The following is a 23,692-nucleotide window of genomic DNA, read 5'->3' on the forward strand; positions in this document are numbered from 1 at the left end:
GTGACCACATTATAAAACATCAGAAATTGTGAAAGAAACAATTAAAAGTCAGCAGAGACTTTCTTCCGAGATTTGTTAAAATCTCTTAGCAGAGATAGAGAGAGAAGTAAGTATCCCTTCACAGACAGCCTATTGGGAGCATCAGACCCTCCTCAAGGGGGACCGAGATTTACAGAGCAAAGTCCCTTTGTGGGGGACGTATCGCAAGGTAATCTAGATATATATGTAATATATATACAACATTAGGACATAATAGACAGACGGACATATAACATACCGTTCGCCTACAAGTAAGGCCGGAGCTTAACATAACATGCAGATTACAATACTTGACATTATGGACGTATTACAGTCTGCTTAATAATAATACAGTCAGTTAAAAATACTGTCAAACAAAAAAAACAAACAAACAAACAAACAAACAAACAAACAAACAAAACAAAAACACATATATATATATATATATATACGCAAATCATCACAACTCTGCACAACCTAGCATACTACCTCACCAACTCTTCATATGTGGTTGTGGTTGTTGTTGTTGTTGTTGTTGTTGTTGTTGTTGTTGTTGTTGTTGTTGTTGTTATGCCTTCACAGAGGTGGAGAGCGATTTCTTTTTTTTTTCAAAGTAACGATTGAATATTGATTTTTGTGTCTGTGTCTCGCGCGTGGTGATGAAACTACCGTATAATGTCGATATAGTTGGCCGTGCATGGACCATGGTGATTTGTGTCGCTATTGTATTTGTATCACTCTTTCTTCGTTGCAGGTTGCTCTCTTTCTGCTGCTGATTGTGGCAACGGCACACGGTCAACAGACCCATGCCCGATTAAATCTTGGGGTGGTGTTTCGGGTAGCTCAGGTGGTAGAACACTGGACTTGTGATCGAAAGGTACATTGTCTCCTAGGTACGGATATATCCGTACCCACACATATGGCTCTATCTGACCAGGTACGGATATATCAGCTCATGCTGTTAGCTTCAGTCGCTCCCTGTAACGTGGATCTAACGCCTGCATTCCAGCGTGTTGATACACAGTTTCTACACAGTCATTACAATTCTGAGTGACCTGCTGTGCAAGCAAAGCTGGTCTCGACTAAATAAAACTTGGCCCGTCAACATAAGTGGGGTAGACAGTGTTCATGTTGCATTCTTGCAGCAATTTGTTTAACACGTCTACCCTCAATTCACCGTAATCGTCTCCTGTTTTCACTAAATAATCTACTTCACCAAGCTCGCTGCACGAAACTTTGGCACTGAATGTCGGTAAAAAGACTTAGGCTGGTTGTCACGACACGGAATAAGTCGCATGTCACCTTTGCATGAGTTTCATATTTTTACATTTTTCAAAAGAGTGTTTTATGGTCTATCCAGTGGTGAAAACCGTTTTAGAAAAGAGCGAAAACTGTTCGAGTTATAAGCCTGTGACTAAGGTGACCCTCACACTGTTACCAGACACTCCCCGGACTTAATATATTTAAAGCCATATGTACTCGATGACTATACACGCTAATTGCTTTACCCACAGCTGGAGACATGCTAAATTAAGTTCCCTGCAAGATATTGTGGTCTAGGACCCCTTAAATGTTGAGATATTTGAATTTTTATTTTGATCTAGATCGTCCTATTTATAGATTTGCCAACAGAGGTAGCGTTGACGCAAGGGAAATAACTCCGCGTCTTTGTTGACATCCTCACTTTTTCAGAGGCTAGAACAAGCTGTAATGCATGTATATGGTCCGCGCATGGCGACATATCGTCATTACATGGTCTAATGGTGCGTTTGACATCGATTATGGGCAAACTACACTTTGTAAACACGGGAGCGCGTACATATGCCTTTAAGCCTTGCGCAGATTGAACCGCGCGAGGTGACATGCGACTCATTTCGTGGTGGAGGGTCACATATGTCGCGCTGCTGGCTCAAGTCTGTTTGGTCGGTTCCGATTACCTCCCATGGATGCGAAAACCTGTATGACCGCGTTTTTCTTTATTTTTCTCTCTGTTAATTCACCAGTGGCTACGTAACATGTGTTACATAATTGCACCAGTGTGCCTTTGAGTGGTTGGGAACTCTTTAAAATTTGAGTTTTCCATCTTCGTCTGTAAAGTTATTTGTAATTATTGACTGTTTATTTCTTGAAAAACTCGACATGTTATGACTGTGTATGTTATACAAGTGTTTATACAACTCCTGCAATGCAACCGAGGGGTGGATTAAATCTAGTTGATTATTTTTAGACAAGTGAGAAATTAGAACGAACTACTTTGATTAAACCCAAAAATCACACGTGGATTATTCGAAGTAAGAATAAAGAGGGCTAAAAAATAATCAACACTAGAATTTATTTTTAGAACATTTGAAACCCAGACGATTGGACCCTGTTGCGGAAGAATACGTACAACGTTGACTCAAAACTGTAACAACAATGGCTGACGTGTATGCCTAGTCGACAGACAATGCCATTTGCTTTGTGTGTGTTTTTGTTGTTGCTTTCTGTACATGACATACATTACGTGGAAAATCCAGTTCTTTAACAGGCAACAAACCTTGCAAATTTCCAGAAGCTGCAATCTGAAGCGACCTATCTCTGATTCTAGCAGACGATCTCTCCAATGTTTAACACAAAATCAGCAAACTCTCCTGTCACATAGAACGTCCATTATATAGTGCAATGTTGAAATGAAGTTACCGGTCTGAAACATTTAGTCGTTTCTTCTGAGACAATCCTTGTTCTCTTATCTACAGATTTACCGCAGTCTTCACCACGCGAATTCACAACAGTCAGACTTTCGAACATGTATACAATCTACGTAGGCAAGTATGATACGTCATGACGTCATAGGATTCCTAGCATATTGACGTAATGCTAAACATCCGGTTATCCCGAGTTTTCTCCGTAATACATGTCCGTGGGTTTTTCAATGTTCGGTTATTTCCGTGGCTTCATGCGGAAAGGGAACCGTCGTCTGCAATCAACGACATGGACCATTCTGGTCCTTGCTGCTGACAAAAACATGATTTTAACACAGAATGTAATGTCAGAATAGCTATATAAACGCTATTGTGTTTTAATCGTAGCAATGGGGTCCGATATTTAGACGAGACAACTATAATGCCGACGAGTCGGAGACTAAGAATAAAGTAAAAGAATAGGGACTATTTGAATGACGCGCATTTGACACTCTGAGTGATTAGGCTGAAATGAAATTGCCTACAAAATGTCGTCTGCATGACTGCATGTTCGACCCGTGTTGGTCGTTGTATAAATAGCTTAAACAATGACAACTCGTTGATTACTGGAAAATAAACCACTCGTGGGTATTTGCAGCCGCTTGGTAATTCACTCGTGTGCTCCGCACACTCGTGAATTACCAAGCGGCTGCAAATACCCACTCGTGGTTTATTTTCCAGTAATCAACTCGTGGTCATTGTTTAAGCTCTATATAATATATGTGTGGGTGTTGAATAATAAACTTATTCTTTGCGTAATTTCTTGTTTTGGGTTTCAATTCCTGTGAAGTGAAGTGAGAAAACGGATCATGCGTGAAGTCAATGTCAATTCAGATGTGTGTTTATTGTCTTCTAGGTACGGATATATCCGTACCCACTCATATGGCTCTATCTGACCAGGCACGGATATATCCGTACCCACTCATAATTATGGCTCTATCTGACCAGGCACGGATATATCCGTACCCACTCATATGGCTCTATCTGACCAGGCACGGATATTCGCTCAGACTGCTAGCTCCAGTCGTTCCCTGTAACGTCCATCTAACGCCTGCATTCCAGTTTGTTGTAACACAGTTACTACACGGTTACTACAATTCTGAGTGACCTGCTGCAGCATAGCTGGTCTCAGCTAAAGAAAAAGACTTGGTCAACTGTACACAGGTGGGGTAGAAAGTGTTAAGTGTGCCACTGTCGTAACCCGCAAGGGGATAATTCATCCCACATGGCTTGACATCTGTTTGACTTAAATTTGAGAGAGAGAGAGAGAGAAGTGCACACAAGGATGCATGCAAACCGGCGACATACTGATCAAACACGCATCATTGCGGGTTGATCATAACTGATGTGCGTATTTTTTACAGCTGAATCCCATTGGCATAAATATGTTTAATTGTTCAAGAAGAAGGCCCCAAGGGGTTTCTATTCCCAGGGAAAAACACACTTTTAAATCTTTAGAAAATCTTCTCATAAACGCAAATGATTACCTGTAGATACAAATCACAAATTATTGGCTGGTCCAACAATTGTTTTGTTTTTATCTACCCCCGCCTTTTGTTTCAAACAATTCCATTCCAAAATTGTCGGTACCCAGTGCAGCCCACACACACACATACACACTAACACACACACACACACACCACACACATATATATCCACACACACACGCGCATAAACGCGCACACACATACACACACCCACTCACACACACATACACTCACACACACACAAACACACACACACACACAAACACACACACACCTAGCATAGGCTAACACACACACACACACACATACACTCACACACACACACGCACACACACTTTTTCTCTCCATGTTTTTGGTATCGTGTCGATACCAAGCCGGGTTTGTTCCACCGTATCACATACGCCAGAAGATCATATACCTGTACATACGCTGAATAACCTTGCCGTGAGCATCAGTTTCGATTCAAACTTCAACTATGATTTGGATCGAGACCAGCGTTCACGCAAACAGCAGGGGGGTGTCTAAAACACGCGGTGCACGGTCGATTCGCATTTGTTCGAAGGTCGCAGATTCAAATTACATTATTGTACCGAGTGCGTCATATTTGCTGGATAACTCTTTACCAAATATGGTCCGACGCACATCACCAGGGCTGAAGGGCACGAACCGAAAGTTGTTGCCAGGGAAATGGGAGAGAACAAACCGCAGGTTCTGATTCGTTGAAATCACTACACATCTCATGTTCAACCAATACAACACTGCAGGTGGCTCACGTTTGGGTGGCAACTTTGTCGTGCACGTGGGTGTTCGCTGTAAAATGGGCTCGTCAATAATCTCCCAACTTTATAAAGTCTCTTTTTACATTTAGTCAAGTTTTGACTAAATGTTTTAACATAGAGGGGGAATCGAGACGAGGGTCGTGGTGTATGTGTGTGTGTGTGTGTGTGTGTGTGTGTGTGTGTGTGTCTGTGTGTGTGTCTGTTCGTGTGTGTGTGAAGAGCAATTCAGAGTAAACTACTGGACCGATCTTTATGAAATTTCACATGAGAGTTCCTGGGTATGATATCCCCAGACATTTTTGTCATTTTTTGGATAAACGTCTGTGATGACGTCATATCTGGCTTTTTGTAAAAGTTGAGGCGGCACTGTCACACCCTCATTTTTCAATAAAATTGATTGAAGTTTTGGCCAAGCAATCTTCGACAAAGACCAAACTTTGGTATTGCATTTCAGCTTGGAGGCTTAAAAGTTGGCTTTGGTCATTAAAAATTCAAAAATTGTAATTAAATTTGTTTTTTATAAAACGATCCAAAATTACGTTTATCTTATTTTGCATCATTTTCTGATTCCAAAAACATATAAATATGTTATATTCGTATTAAAAACAAGCTCTGAAAATTAAAAATATAAAAATTATGATTAGAATTAAATTTCCGAAATCGATTTAATAACAATTTCATCTTAGTCCTTGTCGGTTCCCGATTCCAAAAACATATAGATATGATATGTTTGGATTAAAAACACTCTCTCTCTCTCTCTCTCTCTCTCTCTCTCTCTCTCTCTCTCTCTCTCTTTCTCTCTCTCTCTCTCTCTCTCTCTCTCTCTCTCTCTGTCTCTCTCTCTCTCTCTGTGTCTCTCTCTCTCTCTCTCTCCCTCTCTCCCCCTCTCTCTCCTCCTCTCTCTCTCGCTCTCTCTCTCGCTCTTTCTCTCTCCCTCTCTCTATCTCTCGCTCTCTCTCTCTCTCTCTCTCTCTCCCTCTCTCTCTCTCTCGCTCTCTCTCTCTCTCGTTCTCTCTCTCCATCTCTCTCTCTGTCTCTCTCTCCAAAAGACGCTCTTTCGCTCGGTCCCAGAATATGTGCATGCGTGCGTGCGGGCGTGTTTGTGTGTGTGAACGCATGCACACGGGCTTGTGTGTGTGCTAGTTAAGTGCATGATTATCATCATGAAATATTATAGTGCCTATATAACGCAAAAGATCAATATAGGTACTCATTATACTATCATTATACTACCCCAGTTCCTCCCCCTCACCACACACACACATACACACAACACACACTCACACACCACCACACACACATACAGACACACACATACCACACACGCGCATCATTCTTATCCTAAGTGATCAAATACCTCTATTTCCATGGGTGGGATTCGTCCGGTATATGCCGGAAATCCGGATTCCATTATGGCCTCTTGTTTGCCTCTCTCTTTTGTTGTTGTTGTTGTGTGGATCGGTTGAGGTTCATGATTCATGACATTTTTCAGTCCCACCCATAATGTTTCATGAGAAATAGATTGTGGACAGGGTTACAGTACCTAGTAAACGCCTACCACCTACTTTTGAGCAAAATTAGTGCATAATGATGGTCGCTTAAGGTAGTTTATGGTACAGGTTGGCGTGCTCATTATATGGTGACTTTGTGTGCAAACATTATGTGTCTGAAAATTGTAATGATGAATCCACTGATTAACTTGATACAATAAATCATCTCAGCCCATCCCATCTCTCAAACTCAGTCTACTTTTATTTTTGTTGGTCCTCGGGGAGCATATCGCCTTTTGTCACATATTTATCAACCGCGGCCTTGGTCGATACAGATAAAACAAAAGACGATATGGTCCCCTCGGACCAACATAAAAGCTGGTCTGTCAACAAAAGCCACCAAACATCTTATAATATCGTCCAAGCAGCAGCCTATGCCAGGACTTCAGCTGTCCAAAAAGAACATTTATTTGGAGTCACTACACACTTACAACGCTAAAAGTGAACACAGTTGGTTGGCTGTTGGCTTTCGATGAAGAGAATACAGAGCGTTAAACGTTATATGCGCATTAAGCAAGCAAAACCGAAACCGAAAATGAGGGAACAAACACACGCGTACTGAGAAAAATATTATTCTGTTGACGATCAATGCACGCCGGAGACACGGCTGCACTAGGAAAAATCCAGTGTCCCGGCTGCGAACCAGTGAGAGCCCCAAAACAAGGTGAGTTTCTCCCAAAAATCACATCTAGCGTCGTTCACAGTCCTTATTTTCCAAACATAATTGTTTGAGGCAAAGCGTTTTAATTCATTTTAACTTACCTCTACCCATTTCTTTACTTTGGGAGTTCGCGCGTTCTGGGTTAGATTTCTTTCAAATTTGTTGCGCATTCAGTGCAAATTGTCAGTTTGAGACGTAATTAGGACAATAATCAACAACGAAAAGTACTTTTATGAACGGCAGTTCAATCATCTAATATTTATTCATATTTAAACCGAGTTTTAGCTTTGAACTCAATTCATCAATTGATGTATACAATCAGAAATTCGCCGGCTGCGATCCAGTGTTTACAAAAAAATACCTTTTCAAGTTGATTGACTCAGTTTAGATGGGTTTAGGTGGGGTTTGACCTCTTGAACATGTTTTTGGAGTGCTCTCGAAGGACGAGGAATGGCACCCGGAAGTGATGCAAACAATGGACGATTTCAAAATTCAGAGCAAGTTAACATAGTAAATTAACGTTTCATCGCGCATAATAACCTAAAGTTAGATTTGCGAATCCAAGTATCCTTGTTCATCAAATTATAACAATATTTGACCAAGCTGTGTGTCTTGATGTAAAGTAAACCTGCCAATGCGATGTATAGTTCCTTGCACATGACTGAGTATGAGCTTTGGAAGATAATAGATCTAAATCAAAGTGGGCAAGGTTATACCAGGGTATCTTCTACCTGCTTGACTAGATTACACATTCATGAACAAGTCGCGTGAGACAAAATTACTACATTTAGTCAAGCTGTCGAACTCACAGAATGAAACTCAACACACTGCATTTTTTTCACCAAGGCCGTACAGCATCGTCAGTCCCCCGCACGTGGAAAAGGCAGTGAAATTAAAAAGCCAGTAGAGCGCGGTACTGGTTGCGCTGAGTGGGATAGCACGCTTTTCTGTGCCTATATTCTTTTTAACTTTCTGAGCTTATTTTTAATTCAAATAATAACATCTCTTTATTTTTTTTGGAATCAGTAACCGACAAGAAATACGATGAAATTGTTTTTAAATCGATTTTGGAAATTTAAATTTAATCATCATTTGTATATTTTTAATTTTCAGAGCTTGTTTTTAATCCGAATATAACATATTTATATGTTTTTGGAATCAGGAAATGACGAAAAATAAGATGAAATTGTTTTTGGATCGTTTTATATAAACAAAATTGTAATTACAATTTTCAGATTTGTTATGACCAAACTCATCAACTAATTCTTAAGCTTCCAAGCTAAAATGCAATACCAAAATCCGGTCTTTGTTGAAGATTGCTTGACCAATATTTCAATTCATTTGGTCAAAGAATGAGGGCAGGACAATGCGGCCTCAACATTTACTAAAAGCCGGATATGACGTCATCAAAGACATTTATCGAAACAATGAAAAAAGGCCGGGAATATCATACCCAGGAACTCTCATGTGAAGTTTCATGAAGATTGGTCCAGTAGTTTTCTCTGAATCACTCTACACACACACACACACACACACATACATACATACACACATACATACATACATACATACATACATACATACATACATACATACATACATACATACATACATACATACATACATACATACATACATACATACATACATACATACATACATACATACCCGTCGCGATATAACCTTGAACGGTTGAAAACGACGTTAAACACCAAATAAATAAAGAATACATACATACACACATACACCACGACCCACGTCACGATTCCCCATCTATGTTAAAACATTTAGACAAAACTTGACTATGTAAAAAGGAACCTTCATCAAGAAAGATTCCTTCTGGATGACCGAGTAATAGTTGATAATTATCCGAGGCACTTGTATTGTGAATGGGAGAGATTTATTGATTGATGGGGTCATCACGAGGTGTCTGTAGTGAAGAAAATATATGTTCTTTACTACAGCAACCTGATGAGACCCCCTCGATCAATAAATCCCCCCTGTCCCCAACATAAGTGCCTGTGATAATTATTTCCACTTTCTGAAATCATGTGCAACACACTTGCCTATTCGTCCACTTCTTCTTCTTCATCTTCTTCCGGTTGATTACCACAGTCTGGGGATTTTACTATTGTCGTCGTTGACAGTGGAGCAGAGCACTACGAGAATGCAAATAAGAAAAGAAAAAAACTAAATCAACAAGGGGAAAAACTCGAGTAGATTCCGAATTCCTTGTCCTTCACTAATACTCCCAAGTTATGAACCTGAGGTCAAATCCACCTACTCCCATATAAACCGAGTCAATCTACACACCTAAAGACATCTAAACGGAGACAATCTGGTTTGGTTTACTCTGATTATCTCAACTTTGTGCACTTTGAGTAGATCACCCCATTCCTCGTCCTTCGAGAACACTCCAAAAACATGTTCAAGAGGTCAAACCCCACCTAAAGCTATCTAGACTGTGTCAAGACGCTAGATGTGATTGTGGGGAGAAACTCACCTTGTTTTGGGGCTCTCACTGGTTCGCAGCCGGGACACTGGAGTTTGCTTAGTGCAGCCGTATCTCCGGCGTGCAATATAAGCTGCGACATCTTGTGTGGAAGGTGCACTTTTTATTCCTGTTCACTCTTAGCCAGAGTAAAGAGCTTTTTAAGACTTTTGTGAAAACGACAGTTCCGATAGAAATAACCTGCAATAGTTGGGAGTGCAGTGAGACCGACTGTGCTTATCATTGCAAGACAGTGCTTTGTCGGACTGTTGCGAGACCACCTAATCTAATAATTATAACCTGCAATTCTTGGGAGTGAGATCGACTTTTGTTCATAGCAAACCAAAAAGATGGAGTTCAAGACGCCTTCTGCAGTGTTCATTGTGGCCATGGCCTGCACAGGACTTGCTTTCATCCTTCAGATCGTCGGATTGGCAACTCCGGGCTGGCTGGTATCAGATGTAGTTGGTACCGGACTGTGGAAAGTTTGTCGGGAGGGGGTTTGTGTTGACATCGGAACGATCCTACCCATCATCCCAGGTAGGTTTCCCTTTATTATAAACTTGACCTCCCCCCCCCCACACACACACACATAAACACAAAATAAAAAAATATTGCGACACTTTTTGAACTGTGAGAGAACGTATTGAGTGGCGGGATTTGCCGCGACCATGACTCAATCGAAGCGGTCATCCCGAGTAGGCTTTCCCGTCATCAACAAATTTGAGAAATAAATAAAAATAAAACTAATACAATAAGATCAATAGAATAAATAATTGAATCAGAATAAAAATAAATAAAATAATGTAGTAATTTAGAATAAAATAAAATAACATATATATATATATATATATATATAATGAAATGAAATTGAAAACATATTTAAAATTAAACGTATTGCGACACTTTTAGGATAAATGAACGTGTGTCGGAGCGGCGTTGGCCTTGACATTTAGTCCATGGAAGTAGAGGTTACATGCCGAGTCTCAGTGATTATTAAAAATAATGGTCGAAGTTAGCGGATCATGAAAAATGCGAGCTTCAGCGAGCTTTTTCATGACCGCGAACTGAGAAAATCGATCTGCATGGAAATTATCGCATGATGCTGATATTTTCCGACACAAACTCGAAACATTATGTCCCTGAAAAACCGTATCATACTTTGTTTATCATTCACACGTAACGGACATATACCAAGCAGTGTTTTTATGCTCGAATTAATAAAAAAAAAAAGGTGACACATTAATTGGTTACGCCATGGACAGTTAAAGGCACATTTCTTCCAATGAAAATCAGTAGTTCTGCTCACTGATTCAAATAATTATGTCACGGCGACATCATGGGATATGACCGGCCCTACATTTAGACACAAAATGAACCAACAGAAACCCCATGGAAATTAACCAACAATTGTTGATTGGTGTGTTTTGGGGTTTTGATACTATGACATACTTAGATCTATATTCTTTCAGTTGAGCATAACCAAAATGTGAATTGTTGGCAAAAAAGGCACTTTAAAAAAAAACTTGTTGTTGTTGTTGTACTGATTGCTTAGACATTATTTCTGGCCTCATTATATATTCATTATTTTCAAATCGCCATAAATTTCGTTTAAAAACACTTTGCAAGATGATTCAAATATCAACATGTAGATCTACAATACGCTGCTTGTGTTCGTCTGCTGTCGCCCGAAAGTGGGTAACCTTGTTTTTGATTGGCTGATGTGTGAAAGGGTATAAAGCCACACTTGCTAAACATAGCGTGTCTTATATATAGTACATTTGCGGGCTGAATCTAAATATGCCATGTGCATATCTTGTACAGTTTTAGATCTGAAAACTTGTTGTGCTACGATTACAGTAGTTCGGTAAGCTTAGAATTAGAAGTGTTCGCGGCGTCAAGTTTACGGATTGCTATGTTTGCTCTCGGAGGACACAACACAGATTTCGCGGTAATCTACATGCCGCCACGTGCACCTCCGCTTGTTTTCAGCAAGCTGATGACGAGGTGATAAGGATCTGATAAGGATCTGAGACACGTCACAGTGTTGTGCGATGACGATATGCTATCTGTCACTAAAAATACACCACCGACAACTTACGTTCAACTTCAAGCACGATTTTCTCAAAATCACGTTTTTCGTAGCATGCGTTGCGGTTACATGGATATTTTCAAAACTATTCAGCCGATTGTCATAACATTTTGCACGATGTTTGGTCATGTATTGTTTTACATTTTGTTCCTCTGAATAATAGGCCTACTTCTGAAGAAAGTTGTCATATTTGGTACTTGTTTGGAATGGTCAAAAACAACCTTTTTGAGCATTTGTCAAAAAGCTGGAGGAACAAAACGCAAAGGAGTCATGTTTTGAAACTTCAGCCAAATGTGGTGACCATCGAAGGAATAGTTTTGATCACATGTGTGTAACGCTACTCCGACCATTAACGTTGGCGCCAAAACACTTGGTCCTAAAAATCTGAGGTTATGAAATTGTTTCTGCAGACATCATAACGAAGTTTGCACCCTGCATTCCTCAATAATTCAGGTATATACCGAGCAAGTTTTGTGCAAATCAGTTTGTATTCCAGTGTGCAGCGGGAACACACAAAAACGCAATTGTGACACTCCACCACGAAATGAGTCGCATGTCACCTCACGCGGTTCTGCGCTAGGCATAATATAAGTCCGGGGGGTGTCTAGTAACAGTGTGAGGGTCACCATAGTCACAGGCTTATAACTCGAAAAGTATTCACTCTTTTCTAAAACGGTTTTTACCACTGGATAGAGGATAAAAAACTCTTTAAGAAAATGTAAAAATATGAAAATCATGAAAAGGTGACATGCGACTCATTCCGTGGTGGAGGGTCACATTATTATGCACGAAATCCATGGGGTTTCCTTGCCTTAAAGGCACAGTAAGCCTCCCGTAAACCATCACAGATACTGTCAGGCTTTTACACACAGTACAAACACCCTTTCATTTAAACACTCACCGCTTGAGAACATCCTAGGTGCCCTCCGTAAAGAGCGAGCAATGTTCAAAGAATTTATTTTTGCGTGGTTTATCTTACCCCTGAGCCATCGTGAACCCGTGTGATCCAGTTTTCCTTTTTCACAATGTAGTCGTCAGATAGTAATTTGAATGCGACTCGATGTGAGCTTATCTGCAATAGCACGTTATTATGTACCTCTGACTATGCACGAAACAAACGGTTGTGGTTCACAAGAACTCTAGCGATGGCTTTTGACTGTTCAGAGGAACACGACCTTGCGTGACCCTGCTTCCGGGCTTTTCTTTTTTCAAACTTTCAAAACTTCGAATTGTACTGATCTTGTCTTGATGAAAAAAGAATTCTTGTATGATTTAAAAATGTTTGTATAACAAGCTGTCAATTTATTATTTAGATTTTAAGTTAGGTCTAGCGCCAAAACGCACCACGGTCCGATTGTATACTGAGACAATCCGCAAAATTAATTCTTTAAAAATTGCTCGCTCTTTACGTAGGGCACCTTGGATGTTCCCGTTTGGTGAGCGTTCATTGAAGGGTGTTTGTACTGTGTGTAAAAGCCTGACAGTATCTGTGATGGTTTACGGGAGGCGTACTGTGCCTTTAAATCAACGATAAAAAAAACTTAAATGAAATGTAATCTTCAGTGCTGGCTATTTCAACAATAAACAGAATGGGTGATTTGTTGCGCAGGTTGGGATAATGAATTAATGAACTAATTCCTTGAAGGTCACTTGTGGCAATCTGAGAAAATACTTCATCAAACATACTCCCTCTGCACAGGAAATAGTTAAGATGTTGACTGTTTGTAAGCGTCTCCACACACACACACACACGCGCGTGTGCGCACAAACACAAACACACTCACACACACACGCGCGTGCGCGCACACACACACACACACACACAAACACGCACATACGCGCACACACACACACACACACACCTGCACAACCATACATACGCACGCACGCACGCACGCACGAACGCACGCACACACACACACACACACACACACACACACACACACACACAAACGCGCGCGCGTGTGCGCATCAATACACACACAAACACGCACATACGCGCACACACACACACACACACACACACATGCACGCACGCACGCACGCACCCACGCACGAACGCACGAACGCACGCACACACACACACACACACCGCGCGCGTGCGCATCAATACACACACAGACATAGTTACACACACGCACACACACACACGAACACACACACGCGCGAACACACACAAACACACAAACATGCACACTCTCTCTCTCTCTCTCTCTCTCTCTCTCTCTCTCTCTCTCTCTCTCTCTCTCTCTCTCTCTCTCTCTGTAGATACATAATTATGTGCATTTGTCCTTGTTTCAGACTGGTTCATTGCGGTAAGAGCACTGGGAATCGTGAGTGTTTGCTGTCTGGCTGGATGTTTGCTCGTCAGTGTTGCCTCTTGTGTCTTTGAACACAGTTACTTCCCTTTGATTTGCGCCGGCCTCGCTGTTGCTGGAGGTACGTCTAAATTAATTAAAGAAAATCAATTACAACTGGTTTTAAGTTTAACTAAAAAAGAGAGGGAGAGAGAAAGAGAAAGAGAGAGAGAGAGAGAGAGAGAGAGAGAGAGAGAGAGAGAGCGAGAGAGAGAGAGAGAGAGGGAGAGAGAGAGAGTGTATGTGTGTGTGTGTGTATGTGTGTCCCGTGAGTGGCTGCTTCGGAGTTTCAAATGTTATTTAGTGCAACTCATAATTGTTAGTAAATGAGATATGTTTTTGTATTTAGTGCAATTCTTTATTCTTAGTAAATTTGATGTGCAGGGCTATGCAGTCTGGCCGAGTTCGCCACCTTTGCCGCAAAATATGCTGATGTTGTGAAAGGGAAAGGAGGGCCAGATTTCGGTTACTCCTTTGCACTCACCATCGTCGCCTGGTTGCTTGCCATGATGGCTTGCCCTGTCTTCATCTTTGCTAAGCTTCGCAAGCAGAGTGCAAATTAATGCCGCAGTATGTAAGAAGAAAGACTTTTTCAACACAGCCGAATAAAAACAAGTCGCGTGAAGCGATATATAAAAAAAGTTTAGTCAATCTGTAGGCATCAATCTGAAAGATCAACACCAAAAATCATTCATCGCCGAGACTACATTCAGATAGTCTCGGCTAAACTTTCCCGAAGACCGAGACGGGTCACGTTCTTCCCCGCGAAGCGTGCGAACATTGTACTCGACCTATTTTCTTTACATCTGAGCTCGTTTTTCAAGTAAACATAACATATCTTTATACAACTCCTGCAATGCAACCGAGGGGTGGATTAAATCTAGTTGATTATTTTTAGACAAGTAAGAAATTAGAACGAACTACTTTGATTAAACCCAAAAATCACACGTGGATTATTCGAAGTAAGAATAAAGAGGGCTAAAAAATAATCAACACTAGAATTTATTTTTAGAACATTTGAAACCCAGACGATTGGACCCTGTTGCGGAAGAATACGTACAATGTTGACTCAAAACTGTAACAACAATGGCTGACGTGTATGAAGTACACGCATGTACCTCGCCAGGTTTCTTTCTGTGACAAGTCGACAGACGATGCCATTTGCTTTGTGTGTGTTTTTGTTGTTGCTTACTGTACATGACATACATTACGTGTAAAATCCAGTTCTTTAACAGGCAACAAACCTTGCAAATTTCCAGAAGCTGCAATCTGAAGCGACCTATCTCTGATTCTAGCAGACGATCTCTCCAATGTTTAACACAAAATCAGCAAACTCTCCTGTCACATAGAACGTCCATTATATAGTGCAATGTTGAAATGAAGTTACCGGTCTGAAACATTTAGTCGTTTCTTCTGAGACAATCCTTGTTCTCTTATCATCTACAGATTTACCGCAGTCTTCACCACGCGATCACAACAGTCAGACTTTCGAACATGTATACAATCTACGTAGGCAAGCCGCATGATACGTCATGACGTCATATGATTCCTAGCATATTGACGTAATGCTAAACATCCGGTTATCTCGAGTTTTCTCCGTAATACATGTCCGTGGGTTTTTCAATGTTCGGTTATTTCCGTGGCTTCATGCGGAAAGGGAACCGTCGTCTGCAATCAACGACATGGACCATTCTTGTACGAAAACATGATTTTAACACAGAATGTAATGTCAGAATAGCTATATAAACGCTATTGTGTTGTAATCGTAGCAATGGGGTCCGATATTTAAACGAGACAAGTATAATGCCGACGAGTCGGAGACTAAGAATAAAGTAAAAGAATAGGGACTATTTGAATGACGCGCATTTGACACTCTGAGTGATTAGGCTGAAATGAAATTGCCTACAAAATGTCGTCTGCATGACTGCATGTTCGACCCGTGTTGTTCGTTGTATAAATAGCTTAAACAATGACAACTCGTTGATTACTGGAAAATAAACCACTCGTGGGTATTTGCAGCCGCTTAGTAATTCACTCGTGTGCTCCGCACACGAGTGAATTACTAAGCGGCTGCAAATACCCACGAGTGGTTTATTTTCCAGTAATCAACTCGTGGTCATTGTTTAAGCTCTATATATATTTTTGAATTCAGGAGAAAACGAGGAATACAATGCAATGGTTTTGTTTTAATCTGTTAATGAAAAATCGTTTTTAATGACAACTTTATTGAGCAAACTGATTAAATAATCTTTAATATTCTGAGCTGAAATGCAATACCAAAGTCCGGACTGAGTCAAACAATGCTTGACCAAAAATTCAATCAATTTGTATAAAGAAAATGAGGGCATGACAAACAAACACAAAAAGCATTATAACGTACCTGCATATTATTACTGTGGTAAAAGACTGGAAGAAATTCATCACTGCAGAATACGCCTAAACATGACGTCACGCTCATAAGAAAATTGCCTATGTCATTTTTTTAATGTTTTGAGAAAAACGCAAAAAAACTGTCTTTGGTTTCTGAACAATCTGCCTATCTCATTTTAGTTATAAGTTGCAAACTGCCTATCTCGAGCGGTGACAGCTGGATAAACGTGAGATAAAGAGCTGACAGCAACATGTTCAATCAGCAAAACTGCATTACAACTCACAAAGAGCATTTGCATACCTTCACATTCTCAAAAAAATCTTCCTGTATCATAAAGAAATAGTGCCTAACTCAAGAAACGAGATCGGCAGTTTTGCTTACGTTACCGTGGCAATGGTTTCCGATGGTCTGAGAGTTTGTACTCTCTAACACATGATAAGATACCCTTCCAGTAGCTTCCCCTGTAGTTTCACTACATAAATGCCTAACACTGAGATAGGTATTTTTTTATATGAACGTGACGATGAGTAACTTGAATTCTGATCTGTGCAAACGCTACTTACAGGGAAATCCGCAGTGTGCGTACGGCTACCTGAACGAAACAGCTGACCATTACTTGACACATTGCCCTTTGTACGTAGATGCTCGCCTGTCTACAATAAATGCACTACCTGTAAATTACAGACATGTGGAAATATTGTTAAATGGTAGCGAAAACCTTTCTCTCCGCACCAACAAGCTTATTTTTGAAAGTGTCCAATCGTGTATCTGTTTCTTTCTTTCTTTATTTGGTGTTTAACGTCGTTTTCAACCATTCAAGGTTATATCGCGACGGCGTTTATCTGTGAATCTGGTCGTTTTTGTTGATTTAACTCAGTACGCATATTCATGTCAACAACCCTTATTTTATATATACTCTTGAAATATATATTTAACGAACTACTGCTTATTTGACACTGGTTTACAGTTTATAATGCACTAAGTATACTCTTGTTTGTATGCGCTAACCACCTTCATCTATCATTTGTATCTACCATTCTTTCCTCCCCCTTCCCCCCCCCCCCCCCCTTCTCTTCCTCCTGCTAGCTTTTTCTTATTCTTTCTGGTTTGATTTAACTATGCTTTTGATCTAGATAGTTCCATATTTGTGACCCTCCACCACGAAATGAGTCGCATGTCACCTCGCGCGGTTCTGCGCTAGGCTTGATATAAGTCCGGAGAGTGTCTGGTAACAGTGTGAGGGTCACCTTTGTCACAGGCTTATAACTCAAACAGTTTTCGCTCTTTTCTAAAACGGTTTTCACCACTGGATAGAGCATAAAAGACTCGTTAGGAAAATGTAAAAATATGAAAATCATGCAAAGGTGACATGCGACTCATTCCGTGGTGGAGGGTCACATTTTATAAGTAATGTTTGTCCGACATCATATTTGTGTTATTTTCCAACTACGCAGGGCACGTAATATAAGCGTTCGATGGAGTTCGCTTGATTTTTCGCAAACAGATTCAAAATTGATTGCATCGTATTCTTCATCACATTCTGAATCTAAAAATATATACATATGTCATGTTTACTCTTAAAATGTGATCACAATTAACGAAAATAGAATAATTAGTATTACGATTAAAAGGGTCAGTTTTAGGCCCTCTCCTCTTCTCTATATACATAAATGACCTTCCCCTTCACATTGAGAATTTATGTGAACTTTTTGCAGATGACACAACCATACATTCTAGTAACACCAATTTAAGTCGTTTATCAGAAACACTGCAAGAAAGTTTAAACCAGTTGAGTGAATGGACTGAGCTAAATCACATGTCCCTTAACCCCCAAAAAACAAAAAGCATGATAATAACAACTAGGCAAAAACGCCAGAACATAACCTCAATATTTCACGATCTAACGGTTAATGATAAACTTGTTGAAAAAGTCGACCATCATAAAGTTTTGGGAGTGACCATTGATAACAACCTGTTTTGGTCACACCACATCGAACAACTGTCTAAACAAGTGTCCAAGAAGGTTTATCTATTATCTAGAATCAAGCACTTTCTGAATTTGGAAGCCAGGAAATTATTCTTTAATGCTCATATTCAGTCTGTTATTGACTACGCGTCTACCTTGTGGGACTCGGCAAGTGAAAATTCATTCAAACCACCAGGTAATTAGATTACATAAACGAGCGCTTAAAGTAGTCTTATTAAAGAAAACAACCATATCTGAGTTAGACTACATGAACTTAGGCATTCTTCCTCTAAAGGCAAGGCTAAGTTATAATGAAGGTACCCTCATGCATAAAATTATTCATGGATGTGTACCTCAAACCATATTTTCCAAATTCACGTTAAAAATTTCACGCCAATTGATGAGACTGAACATGCATCTGCCTAGGATTGACCTATTCAAATCTAGTTTTGTCTATTCAGGTAGCAGTCTCTGGAACACTCTTCCGACAATCCTACGGCAAACTAGCAGCACAAACGTTTTTAAGACCAGACATATATATGTCTTATCTCATGAAGTCTAAATAAACATCTGTTGTCGCTAGAATGGTTGTTAAAAACCAAAAACTGGTGCTTTTTAACAATGTATTATTATTTTTGTATACACTGATATTCTCGAATGCAGTGTATGTTAATGGGCATGGCATTCACAGCTTTGTTGCGTCAGTGCAATCTACTCTATAATTCTTAACTCATGTCAAATGAATTTACATTTTTCATTTAAGCAATGTATTGTATGTAAATTGATGATATGTTCTTACTTTCATTTTATTATAATCATGTAGCAGTAGTTTTCTTTACTTCCTTATTCTTTAGCAATTTTAGACTAGTCCCTCTTTAGGGCGAGGGCCAGATGTAAAAAAGCAGATCACTGCTTACTCTATTACCCTCGTTAAATAAAGAATTGTTCTTGTTCTTGTTCTTGTTCTCTCTCTCTCTCTCTCTCTCTCTCTCTTTCTCTCTCTCTCTCTCCCCTTCTCTCTCTCCCTCTCTCTCTCTATCTCTCCCTCTATCTCTCTTTCTCTCTCACTCTCTCTCTCTATCTTTCTCTCTATCTCTCCCTCTCTCTCTATCTCTCTCTCTATCTCTCCCTCTCTCTCTCTCCCTCTCACTCTTTCTCTATCTCTCTTTCTCTCTCTCGCTCCCTCTCTCTCTCTCCCTCTCTCTTTCGTTTTCTCTCTCTCTGTCTCTCGCGCGCTCTCTCATTCTCGCTCTCTCTCTCTCTCTCTCTCTCTCTCTCTCTCTCTCTCTCTCTCTCTCTCTCTCTCTCTCTCTCTCTCTCTCTCTCTCTCTCTCTCTCTCTCTCTCGCTCCCAAGGATAGATTGTAAGAAAAGGTCCAGCCTTAAATCCGTATGTCTGTCTGTCTGTCTGTCTGTCTGTCTGTCTGTCTCTCTCTGACTGGAATAGATCGTGTTTTTTTTGTTTTTTTACATTTAGTCAAGTTTTGACTAAATGTTTTACATAGAGGGGGAATCGAGACGAGGGTCGTGGTGTATGTGTGTGTGTGTGTGTGTGTGTGTGTGTGTGTGTGTGTGTGTGTGTGTGTGTGTCTGTCTGTCTGTCTGTGCGTGTGTGTGTGTGTGTGTAGAGCGATTCAGACTAAACTACTGGACCGATCTTTATGAAATGTTTACATGAGAGTTCCGGGGTATGAATCCCCAGACGTTTTGTTTTCATTATTTCGATAAATGTCTTTTATGACGTCATATCCGGCTTTTTGTAAAAGTTGAGGCGACACTGTCACACCTTCATTTTTCAATCAAATTGATTGAAATTTTGGCCAAGCAATCTTCGACAAAGGCCGGACTTCGGTATTGCATTTCAGCATGGAGGCTTAAAAATTAATTTATGACTTTGGTCATTAAAAATCTGAAAATTGTAATTAAAAGTATTTTTTTATAAAATGATCCAAAATTGCTTTTATTTTATTCTTCATCATGTTCTGATTCCACAAACATATAAATATGTTATATTCGGATAAAACAAAAACTCTGAAAATTAAAAATATAAAAATTATGATTAAAATTAAATTTCCGAAATCGTTTTAAAAACAATTTCATCGTATTCTTTGTCGGTTCTTGATTCCAAAAACATATAAATATGATATGTTTGGATTAAAAACACGCTCAGAAAGTTAAAACGAAGAGAGGTACAGTAAAGCGTGCTATGGAAGCACAGCGCAACCGCTACCGCGCTGAACAGGCTCGTCACTTTCACTGCCTTTTGCACTAGCGGCGGACTACGGTCATTGTGAAAAAATGCAGTGCGTTCAGTTTCATTCTGTGAGTTCCACAGCTTGACTAAATGTAGTAATTTCGCCTTACGCGACTTGTTTTTACTTAACGAAAGCAACAGTTACTGTCTACAGCGAAGACTCATTACTGGCTCGCTGTGTATAATTCCACACAGCGTTACCTACAAACTGATCCATAAAACAACGAGACAACAAAAGTATGGCGACTTACGAAAACATAATATTCTCTGGAGAAGTGTATTAAAATAGGTTGATTACGGTTTACCACCAAACGAATCAAAAAGTATGGGAAACGTTGGACAAGACAGAACAAATCCCCACCACCACCACAACAGCAATAACAACGACGACTAAAACGACAACCTCACATGTAATTGTGACTCGATATCACTCATTTGTGTCAGTCTATTGTTTCCTTTTTTTTAATTCGTAAGCCGCACAGGAAAGTGCCTTTTCCGTCAAAGCATTTGGTTGTTGGCTTTTCAAAGCAAAATCGACGCTCGACACGAAGACTGGGAAGTATATTTTGTTCCACTGTTTAGGTAGCCAAGGACACTGACATTGGGTTTTTTTGGGGGATTTTTCTGTTTCCCCTCGTTTTAAATTCTCTTTGTTTCTTTGTTGATGGAGGACAATGTGTGTGTGTGTGTGTGTGTGTGTGTGTGTGTGTGTGTGTGTGTGTGTGTGTGTGTTGGGGGGTGGGGTGTTGAAATAACAATTTCAATTCGATACCTGTCTTGACTTTTGACGTTTGCATAAGAAGAAGGTGCAGATTATCAAGGACAGGGGAAAAGAAAGAGAAAGAGAAAGAGAGAAACAGGGAGAGGGTTGAGAACAAGAGAGAGAGAGGGGATGAGCGAGACAGTGGGAGGGAGAGAAATACAGGGAACGACAAAGAAAAAGACAAACGGACAAACGGACAGACACCGCATAGCGAAACACTAGGATAGAGACATCGACAGAGAGTACGAAATAAGGAGAGCGCGGAAGAGGGGGGGGGGGGGGGAGGGGGGGGGGGAGGGAGGAGGGGTGGGGGGTGGGGGAGACAGAAAAAAGAAAGAGATGACACTAATGATTAAGCGTTAAAAAACACTTCAGTCTCAAAATAATCTCTGTTTTCACATTATTTTTAAGCGCTTTCTTTTGCATTTAATGTCGAGCACTTTAGACAAAGCGGCCCAGTCACAATGTTGTCCTTGTCAAAGATTTTCTACTCTCACATGAATATGGCTAATTGACGTGTTTGAGAAACAGACTGATTAGCATGCAACTTCCTTCTACTCCAGAGCTCGCCAACATGTAATGTGTGTCAGATGTACCGTACTTTCCGGGTCATAAGGCGCGACATATTTTCACTCAGTTAAAGTCGGTCACTGACCGGTCACTGACCCCGATGCAGGAAGTGTTTCCTCTCTCAGATATGACAGGGGAACCACCTCTCATGGCAAAAACTGGGTCATTTTGGTGCGCCCTACCGGCCCCCTGCGTCCAATGGGTGACTGGATTACAATTTGTTTTAAAAAGAAGGGGGTGCGTCTTAGATAACGAAGCGCCTTGTCACCCGGAAAGTACGGTAATAGCATTTCTTGTCTCTCCATGTTTAAAAGTGAAACTACTTCCTCATCACGGGATACGAATACACAGCAACTAAGCAATGTGCTGTTTTATACCCCCCAAAAATAGACCGGATTTTTAAACAGAAAATTAAGTCAAAGATCGGAAGTAATTGCAACAGAATTTTTTTCTCGCGAAACGTCATCACAAATGGGTTACAAATCATATATAAAAAAAGTAGAAAGACACCTGTTTCCAAAACTGAATAATTAGCATGTGATGACGTCATGTTCGCCACAGACACTCAATATTAAAGCCAAATGCAGGGTAGTACTCCTGAAACACTCTGTTCCATAGGCATCGTTAAAAGATCCAAACTTATAATAGAAATAATACAATCTATTCTGTCAACGACACATTTTTGTCAAATACGTCACATCCGGTGTGCTGATGACGTCATAATAGACACGAAGAACAGAAAATCCTTTTTTCGAGCCGACCCTAGCCGAGTAGCACCTCGTTCTAAACGTATTTGCGTATTATGCTGATTTAAAACAGAAATCAGCAAAAGAGAAAACACTGTACAGAACTGTCTGCAAAAAACTAATTCGTTGCAGATTTGTGCAGATGTTAAATTGTAGCGGGTCCACTTGAGCTGTTCATGCTTTTGTAGAAGGAGACGAAAAATGGTCAGCATTAATTGTTCATCTGGCTGCATCTCATATACACATATAATTAAGAGTCAGTATCCAGCAGCAATACCACATCCATATCTTCAGCAAGATCAGGCAGCCCAAAGGCACTGGGAATATCAAGCAGCTCACTGTCAAGTTCTTCGAAAGATGGAGAGTTGGTGCAGCTTAACCACTTACATCCTCCACACGCCACAGAGCACACCAACCCATGCTTTCTGCAAGTGCAGCGTTTTGACTGACAGTCCTTCTTGCAGTTGCATCTGACCACTCAACAGCGCTTCTGTCGTTCGCGGTTCAGCTCTCAAGAAGCGTCTCATGATGTCAATCATGTTCATGTATTGCAACCAAAGCTTTGCCATACGCTGCCCCTGAAGATGTTCTTTCGTCTGAAGCAGCATCTGTTCGATTTTGATCAATTCAGGACTGTCGTCGAGTTCTTCTACTGCCATTTTCTTATTCAGCACTTTGTCGAAGAGAGCGAGTGCTGAATAAAGGCAAGTTTGCTCAGTTTCGGTGCCATTAGTCGCATGTCGATCAGGTGGTGGGTCTTCGTGCTCAGAGAGTCTGGAAGGTTCTCCAGGTGCGCTGTCATTTACAGTGTGTTCTGCTTCAGTCTCTTCCTCTCCGGTCTCGTCTGTCCCTTCAGCACAGTGGATGT

General features: G+C 40.5%; 1 protein-coding gene and 1 long non-coding RNA gene across 2 annotated transcripts in view; both read left to right on the plus strand.

The window, feature by feature from the left end:
• LOC138980145 (uncharacterized) overlaps positions 1-23,692 on the plus strand; it is a 431,218-nt gene that overhangs the window by 152,670 nt on the left and 254,856 nt on the right. The gene's annotated exons all lie outside the window — the stretch shown is intronic.
• LOC138980098 (epithelial membrane protein 3-like) lies at positions 9,813-16,182 on the plus strand. Its single transcript, XM_070352905.1, has 3 exons — positions 9,813-10,246; positions 14,100-14,237; positions 14,540-16,182. The coding sequence occupies exons 1-3, from the start codon at positions 10,057-10,059 to the stop codon at positions 14,716-14,718; spliced, it is 507 nt and encodes a 168-aa protein (XP_070209006.1). The 5' UTR covers positions 9,813-10,056; the 3' UTR covers positions 14,719-16,182.

The sequence above is a fragment of the Littorina saxatilis genome, linkage group LG11 (genome assembly GCF_037325665.1).
Source record: "Littorina saxatilis isolate snail1 linkage group LG11, US_GU_Lsax_2.0, whole genome shotgun sequence".
Lineage (NCBI taxonomy): Eukaryota > Metazoa > Mollusca > Gastropoda > Littorinimorpha > Littorinidae > Littorina > Littorina saxatilis.